General features: G+C 35.0%; 1 protein-coding gene across 4 annotated transcripts in view; it reads left to right on the top strand.

The window, feature by feature from the left end:
* Window positions 1-12500, top strand: part of LOC144963024 (uncharacterized) — a 137674-nt gene that overhangs the window by 16452 nt on the left and 108722 nt on the right. For all 4 annotated transcript variants that reach the window (XM_078896596.1, XM_078896598.1, XM_078896597.1 and 1 more), the window contains exon 3: window positions 3399-3521. In XM_078896596.1, coding sequence (XP_078752722.1) covers window positions 3399-3521 — 123 coding nt within the window. The remainder of the gene's footprint in view (window positions 1-3398; window positions 3522-12500) is intronic.

Here is a 12500-nt window from a genome sequence, read left to right as displayed (position 1 = left end):
ATTTCAAAACAATGGGGGCGTCATGTTATCGTTTTCAATGACGTCTAGTGTTTTATGTGTCACAGAGAAAGGCGAAACTATCTATTATAAATCTCAATCTACCTCTTCCAGTTTACCAAACATTGTCATCTAATCTACAGTTTACTGTCGGCCAATAGGAATCCTTCTCCATTGCAACTCCAATGATTTGATCCGCTATTCACACACAAACCGTGAAATTCTTAATTTTAGTATTTGGACACTGAGATCGAATCCAAAGGGATTGGCGCCCGGGATGGGCGTTCAGATCAAATGTAAGAGGAATCGGATTCTTCTGCCCCGCCTGAAGTGATTGTCATTGTCATGTCATCCAGCTAATGCAGCGTGAACGCGGACGTCGCCCGGCGCGATTAAAGACAGGCAAGAGCTTAGGGCTCAACAATCGGATGTCACGGACGCTTTGCAGTAGGTAATTCCTACCTGACAAATTGCTGTGGACAATTCCTGATTGACTGGTTCACCTCCGGCATAGTAGTAGTAGTATTGGTAGCCTTCACATAGCCATCGAGAGTTTGGTTATTTATATGACTCACCGCGTAAATCCTATACGGATTGGGAATGAACTTCAGGAAGAATATTGCCTCTATGGTCAAAACCGATGTCTTTTTAAAGTAGAATAAACAAAACCCAACTTTATCAATAAAGGCAGTTATTTTAAGTCAAAGGTTACAAATTACTAAGATTAAGATTCAATTATAGATCCCTGGTTCACCCCCCCCCCCCTTCCAACCCTGATGTAATACCGGTTTGAGACGAGTGGTAACCTTTTCTGATTGGGAAACCAGTGAGATAATATCTCTGTAATGGAACGTCAAGCACAATGCCAGCAATGAGCATTTGACGTGTATAATAATTAGTTTTGTTCAAAGCGATAGCAATGAATTAAGTATTGCAAATAATATACTGTAACGGTTGTTCTGAAAGCTCGTCCAAAATCGATCGATATTTATGCCGAAAAATCCTTTTAAAAAAGTGTTTTCTTTCCAGAGTACGCCAGAGTTGGAAAAGCACTGACTCATAGGCCACATGATTGGGTTTGATTCTGGGTTGGGTCTCTATTTTCTTTATTATGGCCCCTTTGTCCATCTAATAGGGATTGCTATCCGTGACTGTTAGATTTGGTGGAGAGTACATTGCAGAGACTAGCGCACTATCCATGAGATAGCAGACAAGTGTTACTGTAAAACACGGATTAAATCCGGATCCATGATCCTTATGGCTCTAAAGCACTTTTGTGGTCCGTTACTGAACACATGGAAATCGAAATTACCAACTTGAAAATAATGACCATACATTTGTATTAGACCTATGATGGTGTAAATCCATGAAGACAATTCGTTCAGATTTCGTGATGGAATTTCATCGGTAAGGGCTGATTCATCATAATCTTGTTACGTTTTCTTAAAAGAAAAGAATGAGTGATAACATTTTTCATATAGGGTAGGGACACTTGATAATTTTAGCCGCTAATATGTCGATATTTACCGCACACAATGTTTTGTTTGAAAGCTTTGTTAGCTGTTGATTTGATTAATTCTGTAATATTTTTAAAGCCTGTATATGGCATTCTGATACGATACAAATGCTATGGCTCCTCGATCTTTGAATGACCCCACTACTTAGTCAATGTGATAATCTCTCATTGTTCTCTATTACAATTACAGTCAATGTGACAATTTCTCATTGTCCTCTGTTACAATTACAGTTATTAGAATATTTAATTTTGTGAGTGTGTTGATATGTACAAGTGTCCATTGAGATAACTCAACCTAACTCAAGGAGGCCGTGTCATACACCCATGATATAATTCAAATCTTTGGTCTCCGCCATTTGATCTACCCAATGTTATTGCCTGGTCATGAATCGAATTTTGGCAGGCCTTGCTGTTTGCTATCTTGTTTCTTGTCTTTGGTGCTGGTGACTATGCGAGATTGATATGGCTATAATTACTGGCGTACGTGTGTTGATAATTGTGTTTGAGAAAGTCACGATAACGGCTTGAGACGGTTTCTAAAAGTTCTGGACTCTCAATTAATGCTAAATATATAGACATTACTTCAATGTTACGCTGTATCCGAACATAAAATACAATTCCCTAATGTTTTCTTGTTATTTTTTTATCTGCGCTGTGTGCCACTGTGCCACAAACAAATTCAAAGTTGTTAAATGTTCTCTCTGTCTATACATTCATGTTAGTATTTGAATCTTTATTTTATCACATACACTTAAAATGCTCATCAACTTTTTCATGTTAAATACGTTTGATATTTGTTGGAAATATCATTAAAACGGTCATGAAACATTTGATAGTTTAACAAAATACACTTTTTAATTGTATTCAATGATGAAAATAATTGTTTTCGATGTTCCTTTGCACTATGTATATTGGCTACGCTGTCAAAGTAATGCCTTCAAACGACTCGTATTGCAAAAGCTTTCACGAAACTTCCAGACATCTTAGTTGCCAATAAGACAATCAGTTTGTTCACATTTGTGATAAGAAACATTAATCCGTCGACCAATTTATACAGAGATCTATTTTTGACACTTTGTCAAACCATTCTTGCTATTTTTTACCTCCCAATACTTGGTTCCAGGTTGCACCTTTAATGTTGATATAAAAGGTTATATTTGACTCAACGTGTACTAATTCACAGGTCTGATAATCCAAATTGTCATGGGTTCATCTTTGTAAAAGAGAAATATTCAAAAACCAAAGCAACATATTGCCCATGGCAACAATGTTATATCAAGTCTATTATTGTGCTCAATTATCAGACCTGAAAATGTGTACACATCGATTTGGCACTCAAAGACAAATAATATACTGTTTGTCTATGCTTTCGGCACTTTGTCAAGCTTCTCTTACTAATCTTTGGATCATACAAAATTTTAACCAGATAACAATGAATGTGGTCAAAATAAATGTGTTTTTTTTTAATTCTTACAGTTTATTTCTACGTGAAGTCTTAAAACCTCTAACAAAATGAACGATATTGGTTGAACTAGCATCTTGTCTGCGAATAAATTTTGTTTTGTTTTTGTTTTTTTTTTCAAATGTTAAGGGTGGATTGCCATTTATTATTATTAGTGTCATTACCATAATTATTTTTGGTTTTATGAAATTTCATATTCATCAAACTATTATTATTGTTATAACATTGTATTGTTTCCATTTATACGCGAGTTTTATGCTTTCTTACATTGTGTTTCTTAGTCATTCAGGATTGGTGATCAGCTTTAACTCTCCTTTCATTGAGATTATGTAGAATAAAGTTGTGCTACGTTTCCCTATAAAATTACTTTCGAAATCCATTCAATTAACTAAATTATCTCGTTTATTCAAATCATTGCTCTAGGTTGATGGCATTCCAGAATACGCAGATCACAGAGAAAGAGTGAAAAACTTTGGCTTTGACTATTGCTATGATGGGGCATCCGAAACCCCTGGAGTTGGGGAATTTTCAGCATCTCAAGAATTGGTAAGTGAATCGTGGGTGTTCGCTTCAAATTGAGTTAACGTCTGTTATTTATTGTTTTACTGAAGTATAGTGGAACAATTCGTTAAATGGTTTACATATTTTGAAAGATTAATTTGGCATAAGTAGTAGTAGTAGTAGTAGTAGTAGTAGTAGTAGTAGTAGTAGTAGTAGTAGTAGTAGTAGTAGTAGTAGTAGTAGTAGTAGTAGTAGTAGTAGTAGTAGTAGTAGAAGAAGTAGTTGTTGTTGTTGTTGTAGTAGTTGTAGGAGTAGTAGTTGTTGTAGTAGTTGTTGTAGGAGTAGTAGTAGAGTAGTAGTAGTAGTAGTAGTAGTAGTAGTAGTAGTAGTAGTAGTAGTAGTAGTAGTAGTAGTAGTAGTAGTAGTAGTAGGAAGAGGAGGAGGAGGAGGAGGAGGAGGAAGAAGAGGAGGAGAAGAAGTAGGAGAAAGACAAAGAAGAGTGAGGAAGGTAGTAGAAAGAGGAAGAGGAGGAAAATTAGGAAGAGAAGCGGGAGAAAAGGAGTTGTCATTATTGTTGTTGTCGTCATCGGAGTTGCTGTTGTTATGCGTTTGTTTTTATCGACGTCGTTGTCGTTGTCGTCGTCGTTGTTGTTACTCTAGCAGTTTAAAAAAAGACAGAATTCTTTGATATACATTCGATATATTTTCTTTCTTAATATAAATAAAGAGGAAATATCGATCTTGTATTCATACCCGGGAAACATAACTACTTGAGAACAGCTACGGTAAAACAATAGCCCTTAAAATCGAAAAGTAAAACAAAAGAAATTGGGAAACGTGGTATGTGAATTTAAACATTTATTGTTATCAAACTACATAGAATAATAATTCCACTAGGGGAAATTTGCCTCTCGTGTCTAATCCAAGGGAAGACGAATAACCAACGCGTCAACCGCAGTGTAGCGCCGCAAACTGAGCTAGAGCAAGGTTACTTACTCAAGGTCACACAAGGTAGCGGGTATTCGAACTCGGTACCTGTCGGCCGAGCCACGCTGTCCCATAAAAAATATCCTATACTGAAGGCATTTTTGTACTTTTATTTATTAATCGGTCACTGGTATAATTTGGCCTAATATCTAGCAATAGTTTTACATATTGCAACATATTTTATATCTATTCATCAAACAAACAGGCCATCAATAAGTCACATATCAGACCCCATAATCATAACTTTCTTCTCTCTGGGCCCCCTCTAAAACCCCGGTGAAAGCAATTCCGGTTTTTTTTCTTATTCTTTTTTGCATCATAAACAAAATTACAAAAAAAGGAGGGAGAGAGAGAGAGAGGAGGGGGAGAGAGAGAGAGAAGGAAAGATAGATAGATAGAGAGAGAAAGAGAGAGAGGGAGAGAGAGAGAGAGAGAGAGAGAGAGAGAGAGAGGGAGAGAGAGAGAGAGAGAGAGAGAGAGAGAGAGAAATAACAAAAAAAGAACCGAAGAACCCACTTTTAATAGTCACCATTGAGTTGAATTTCCAATTAGCTTTAACAAAGAAAACAATTCATAGTTTTGTAAGAGACTTCATCAAATCGTAGGAGAGAATTGTTTTCGTTGAACGAAGCGGAATGAGGAGAAAGTGTTTCTCAGGAATGATTTTTGCCGGATGGGAACTAAGAGGCTTATTTTGCCCTCCATAATTGATTGCATGTTATTAGGACACACCCGATGTGTGTAATACACACAATTGATTCGTAGTGATGACTGTCACCATTGATTAAGGTCCTCGCTTCTTTTACTCTATCTTCAATGAAGCGTTGACACTGGACCTATTTCGTGCGTGGATATCAGAAAAGCAGCAACTAACACAAGGGCAGAAATGAAAACGTAGGTCTGGAATAAACAGTGGAAGTACGAGGTTTGGTCATTACTGTGGTCTATTATTTCATAGTAAATAACATCTTTCGAGTTGGGGGTTGGTCGGTGTTGTCCATCTAAGCGAGTCACTTTATTTTCCTCCGCTCGGGTATTAATCAGTACTGTTTCATTTAGTCCGCTGTTTGTGTAATAGTAAAGCAGTCGACTTTGGATAGTATTTGTGTTCAATGTCTTTTAGTAATGCTAGAACATATTTTCTCATGTCTCGTGATTTTTACATCATATCGCAGATGACTTTTATTAAGGAAGTGTCGGTTTTATAATGACTTAATAAATTGCGTTGATTGGGAAGTTAAACTAACCTTTGAAAAATATACCGGTTATTTATTGCGAATTATTATTTTAGTAAAGTAAGATGAGATTTGTAATGAAACTAGTTTTGTTACTTCTAGAGGCATAATTTAAAGATCACTACCATTACCAGAGCTGTTCAGTTAGGAGCTTGCGAAACTTTCGTATTTTATGGATAGGGTGATTTATATTGATGACACTGGTAATCGTAGTCATCCGTGATGGCGTCGCTGGACCGTATCCCGATTGGCCATTCTACCGTATTATAACGAAACACTTTTATTTTTCATTTGGCCAGAAAACGTGTTTTTCAAATGTCGATCGATTAAGATAACCATTAATTTGTCAAAGTTTTTAAATGGTCTCAAAGCCCTGCCTCTTTTCAAAGAAGTCTGTCTCATTGTTGAGTTTTCTCAGAATTGTTTTTGAAAATGATTTTATCTTATCATAATGGGGGGGGGGGGATGTGTTAAGCAGAGTATGACAATGTTGAGACAACAGTCCCTGGTTGAAAAGAGCTCTACATTACAATCCACCACTGTAAAAGTACAAGTATCTCTGTCATTATAACGGAGGTTGGCTTCTTCCTGTTATGGTTGGAATGGTACAGTGCAGTGACCCTCGAATTCAATCCCCAAGAATGAATGAAGCGATGTAATGTTTTATTATAGGTTCTTAAGGCACTGTTTACATAATGACACGTATTAAGAGACCGTTGGATCATTGTTCCTTTGCATTCAGGACAGTTCTCAATGATAGAGAGTGATTGCTAATTTCATTCACAATAATATGCCTTTCGGCGACGGACTTGTAAGATCTGTATAAACTTTTGTAACCCATTTTCAATAAGTACTAAGTCAGGCCTTGGTCAAAAAGCGAGCCGACACGAATAAAATCAAAAACTTGAACCACCAACAGGTTTGATTATTATTAACCTTAAGAGTGCTTGTAACCACGCGAACCTAAACTGTTAAATTATTACTTTTCTATCAGTAGAAAACATTTAGATTGTAAATTCATAGTGCATGGAAATCAATTATGCCATCTTTTAGAAATATAAAAAAATGATGATGATGATGATGATGATGATGATGATGATGATGATGATGATGATGATGATGATGATAAGGATGATGATACATGTAATAATAATAATAATAATAATAATAATAATAATAATAATAATAATAATAATAATAATAATAATAATAATAATTTTGATAATGATAATAATAATAATAATAATAATAATAATAATAATAATAATAATAATAATAATAATAATAATAATAATAATAATAGTAATAATAATAATAATAATAATAATAATAATAATGATCATCATCATCATGATAATAATAATGAGAATGGTGTTGATGATCTGGAGTTCTTAAAACAATAATATAGCGCTGTGTGACGTAATTTCGTCGCTATAAACATAACGAGTTTATAATTAGCTAATCTGATTTCGTATTTCTATAGACCCAGGCATTCATTGTTGCCTTTAAATTGAATTGTATAAATAAGTATCGACTAGTTATGTGCTTCAATCTAAAAATAAAGCTTTTATACATTGAAATGGAACATTCACCGCTAACTTTTATTTTAAACACATATTGGAGAAAGTGTATTGCTGTATACCTTGTAAAATCAATATCACATATTGCACCGACAAAGGTAAAACTTTAGTTCCTAATATAACTTTGTTATAACTCGTCAATTTTTTAGAAATCATCCTAATTCAATAAAAGATTGCCTTAGCCCCACCCCTGCCCTGCCCTGCCCTGCCCTGCCCTGGTCCTATTTGAAAAATAAATATTTTTTTTATTTTTAAGATATATATGCGCAACACCGTCGACGATATTTCTCAATGCAACGTCTTCAATAACAACATCAAACGTCGTGTGAGACCAGAACGAACTCGTAACCAATATAATATGTGTTTGGTTTCCCCCTTGATAAATACAACTTATTACAAATCAATAATTTGATCATTTGATGTTAAGAATACCCGTCGTGAATACACTTTTTTGAATGGCATACTTGAAAGTATTTCTACCTTTCGGTTTCATTCACAGTCAACAAATGTCTTTTCTTGGAGAAGAGCTCCTGACTAAAGAATGCTTTGAATTTTACTGAAGAATTTTAACTTGACGCTGATAACTTCGAATGGCATTCATAGTTTTTATCTTTTGAATGGCTGTAAAGTAGGAACGGGAGTTAAACAAATATTATAGTCTGTGGAGAGAGTGATTTGACGGGGTTTTATGTCATTGTCTTTTTGAATAACTATTAGATCAATACCAAATGAAGCAAGTCAAATACGAACTAGGTAATTGGGGTTTTGAATGATTAAAATTAACTTGATATTCATCAGCGAAGAGCCGTGGTTGTTTTGTTTTTCTCTTGAATATGTACGTTGTAAGAAGAAGAAGAAGAAGAAGAAGAAGAAGAAGAAGAAGAAGAAGAAGAAGAAGGAGGAGGAGGAGGAGGAGGAGGAGGGGAGGAGGAGGAAGGGAGGAAGAAGAAGAAGAAGAAGAAGAAGAAGAAGAGAAGAAGAAGAAGAAGAAGAAGAAGAAGAAGAAGAAGAAGAAGAAGAAGAAGAGAAGAAGAAGAAGAAGAAGAAGAAGAAGAAGAAGAAGAAGAAGAAGAAGAAGAAGAAGAAGAAGAAGAAGAAGAAGAAGAAAGATGATTATGACGATGTTGCTAATAAAATTAATTTTGCTGATGATAATGATGATGATGATGCTGATGATGATGATGATGATGATGATGATGATGATGATGATGATGATGATGATGATGATGATGATGATGATGATGATGATGATGATCATAATAATTTCCCCTGTATTTGGCTGAGCTTGATCATCATTAAAAAAGAATTTACGCTCTCTTCTAAAAAAGATAAAGCTTGTCACAAGTTTTAAATTTCATCAATGAGGGATGCCGGCAGGTGAATGGGTGACATTGACTATAAATACTCGCTCGGGTGCCTCGTCGTTGTGTATTTTGGTAATGCACTTAAAGCACAGTAATCTACAAGAGGTTCAGGTGAATGAGAGCATGGCTAAAAGCAATGAAGGATAATGTTTGAGGCACGTAAAAGGTTATTTGTCGGTGTGCATATTATAAAGAATAAAAATTCGTTCAACGTTTCTTATGAGGAGGAATGTGATTGAAGCACTACTCACTGGAGAGCGTTGCATGTACAAAGCATACTCATTATTTATTTGTTTGTCATATTTATGAATTTTTGATCATTATTCATTATATATATATATATATATATATATATATATATATATATATGTGTGTGTGTGTGTGTGTGTGTGAGAGAGAGAGAGAGAGAGAGAGAGAGAGAGAGAGAGAGAGAGAAGAGTGGTTTTCCAAAACTGTCGAACTCCGTCTTTCCCATTTTGAGATATTGAGGATTATTTCCCCTAAATTTCTCATTCGGTCTATTATTTTATCATATTTAAACTCCAAATTAACCCAAATATTTTGAAATTTTCGTGCCAAAATTACTGAAAATAAAGTTGATGTTTCAATTTATCTCATGGAGGAAAAATCTCAAAAAGTAGAAAAATCGACATAACGAGTTTTGGAAAACCAGCCTTCCTATTATATTATGATGCAGGAGATGAGATTCAATTCACATTGGGAGCTGATTGTTCCCAGATGACTTCGTTATATCCTTGTATTGTCTCCTTATCTAACCTTCCTGGTTTATTTGTTTCCTTTCATATCAAATTATAGCCAGGATCTTACTCTAGCTTACTTCGATGACGTCGATTATACATAACGTTATATGCTTTAACCATTATATCTCATTGTTGACTTAATGTAGTTCTTCTTTTCCACACGACCTACCATAAGCTACGAAATATGAAACAAAGTAGTTTTTGTTCTGATTTTTTTGTTGTTGGTAATACTATGATAAATTGTGGGGATCGATATCTTTTGGTATTTTATCACGTAGGATCTACTGCATTGAGGCGCGACATGTCATTCAGACGTATATCAAAAATCAAGATTGAACCAATTATTCGCCAGTTAACTGCCATACTCTGGATCTTGCAGAATTCCGAAACGTCCATTTGTATCTGTTTTCGTATATTAAATTGAAGCTTACATTCAATTTCACATTGTTATTTTATACTTTTGATCGGAAAGACACATAATTAAAAATCTTGGCAAAAACTCTTAAAACTAGGACATCGTTTAACTCGATGGATATTTGAAGGATGATTTTTCTTGCCTAATTTTTAAATACATTTTTTTCCAGTGTATGACAGTTAACTGGTTAAATCAAAAATCAAGATTGAACCAATTATTAATTGATTCAAAACAGAATTTGATTTGCGGGTGCCTATACATTATATTCCTTCAAGTCTGGCGTGATTCAAACACCATTCAATGTAATTAGATACGGTAGTTACATTAATCCGTACCACGTCATTAAGTTCAAATAAATAAAATAGCTGTATCTATCGACGGGACCGTAAATGAACCTTCTAGAGTGGATCTAGGAAATTGACTTATATCACCTTTTCAAATCATCAATAGCGTTAAAGTATTTGGAAGTATAAAATGTTATTGTTCAAGTTTTTAAATCCTATTGTTTTGATTTTTTTTAAAAACTAGTTCGAAACCCTTTTATTTTATATTTCTTTTGTTCAATTGTCTGACGTCTTACTCTTTATCTTTTATTCGATCATTTCAACTCCGTTATTTCGTCATATTGAGAATTTTGATTTACAAATTTGATTTTAAGATACATTACGAATTGCACATCTAAGGAAAGCAGTAATAATGAACTGCAACATTCTTGGTATTTATGTGATTCTAAGGTGCTAGGAGATGTGGACTGTAAAAAGTAATAAACAAAAATAAATATAACAGCCTTGAAAGAATACCAAACACGGAACTTTTCGGGTTCAAAACCCTTCTTCGGCCAATAACAAAAACAACCAAAACAAATACAAGGTTTAAAAACAGATGGACGTCAGAGTAGAACTATGTGGCACGTCTTTTCGACAATTACATATTTCTCAGCCGTTTTTCTGGTTTTTATTAAGTGATGTTTTTATTGTTTTTGTCATTGGCAGAAGAAGGGTATTGAGCCCAAAAAGTTCTCTGCTTGGTATGTTGTTCTGTTTTGAAGCTGTTACATTAATTATTGTTTATTACTTGATATGTACGGTATGCAATATTCCAAGGCCCATTTCATACCAATCAATTGCGCAGTTTTACTGGAATCGTTCAGTAAATACACGTTACATTCCATACGAGCAAGTTTATGGCTTCAAGTTGTTTTAGTTTTATTTGCAGTTGGGTATAAATAGTCTAGAACCAACCAAGTTGATCTGGGTAACCCTCTAGACAAAACTGTGCCTTTTACCCAATACTTACATATAATAACATAGGCACTATGACAAGTGGTTGCTTTGAATGGCCAAGCCTTATCTTGTATCCCGGCCACAAGTGGTTTGCACACTGGCTTGCGATCTTGTCTTCAATGGTTGTAATAAGATTAAACCTGATCTGGGATCGAACGCCCGTCGGTCGATCGGGGTCAGTCCTTAATTTGGTTGATGTAGATAACACGACTGTGTCCTTTGCATTGAAATGAGACAGCATGACTGTGCCAGAGACAAGGTGCCCGATTTGTGATGTATTTACGGGGATAGTACTGATATTACCATCAACTTTATTAACTTTCTTGTAATTGTTATTTCTTCTGTAATATATTGTTTAGGATTATCAATGTCAATACTTTCTATGAAAACAGTCATAATAAGGCTTATTTTTATAATGAAATGAGTGACATTGTACATACAATTTAACGGCTACAGGATATGCTTATATAAAAAGAATGGTAGGAGTTGATAGAGAAAAGATGAAGATTTGACAAAGAAGAGGATGAGGGAAGATGGAAAAAAGACGCAAGGGGAAGAAGAATAAGACATTATGCCATTGGTGCCTCCGTCTCTGGGACAGATAAGATGTGTGTGCAGTAGAGGATCTAATCTGGGCAGATAACACCAACACGATAGATCAATTCAGCATTACGTATTTTTAGTGCTCGGTCAATCTTGAGCTATCGACCCGTGTAAACAAAGAGCTTCATTTCCACAGTCAATTATCCACGGAGACCTATTGGAATTGTTATTATAAAATGTCTGAGGACCCTGTTACAACAATGCCGTGTTTGGCTCATTTTGATTTTAGTCACAGGTTTCAAAAGGTGGCTTATCAATTTTAACAACACGAATCGATTAGAATAAGACCTTTGGTTGTTATAATATATATACGTCCCAATTGTCCGATCACGAACTGTGAAAGGTGATACCAGTTTTAACAGTAACAATAATATCAAAGTGCGGAAACTTGGTACCTACCGGGCAAACATTGCCGGAGGTTGAAGAGTTGAAGAGTTGAAAGGATGTGTACCAATCACGCTTTTGGTGCTGTTAAAACAGACCTGTGTCGAACCATTTGAATTGAGCTCGCTGTTTGACGTATGGTTGATTTCAGGTTTTCGTGGCTATTCAGATTAACCGAATTCTACTTGAGTACAATGATAAAAATACTAAAAGAAGGCCTTCAACTTTTCAATATAAAAGACTGTTGGTGCTATCACCACACTACTGTTTGATTGTCCTTTATGTCCACAGTACAATATCGGGATCTATTATTGGGAAATGGGGCCTAGTATGTTAATCTGACATTCGAGTTTCTAGTTAGATTATTTTTGAAAACAAAATGAATTAAAATTAATCCCATGTAATCCTATGC

Source organism: Berghia stephanieae, chromosome 1, assembly GCF_034508935.2.
Source record: "Berghia stephanieae isolate SIO BIC M18660-M18661 chromosome 1, UCSD_Bste_1.3, whole genome shotgun sequence".
NCBI lineage: Eukaryota > Metazoa > Mollusca > Gastropoda > Nudibranchia > Aeolidiidae > Berghia > Berghia stephanieae.
This window is presented reverse-complemented; position numbering and strand designations above follow the sequence as displayed.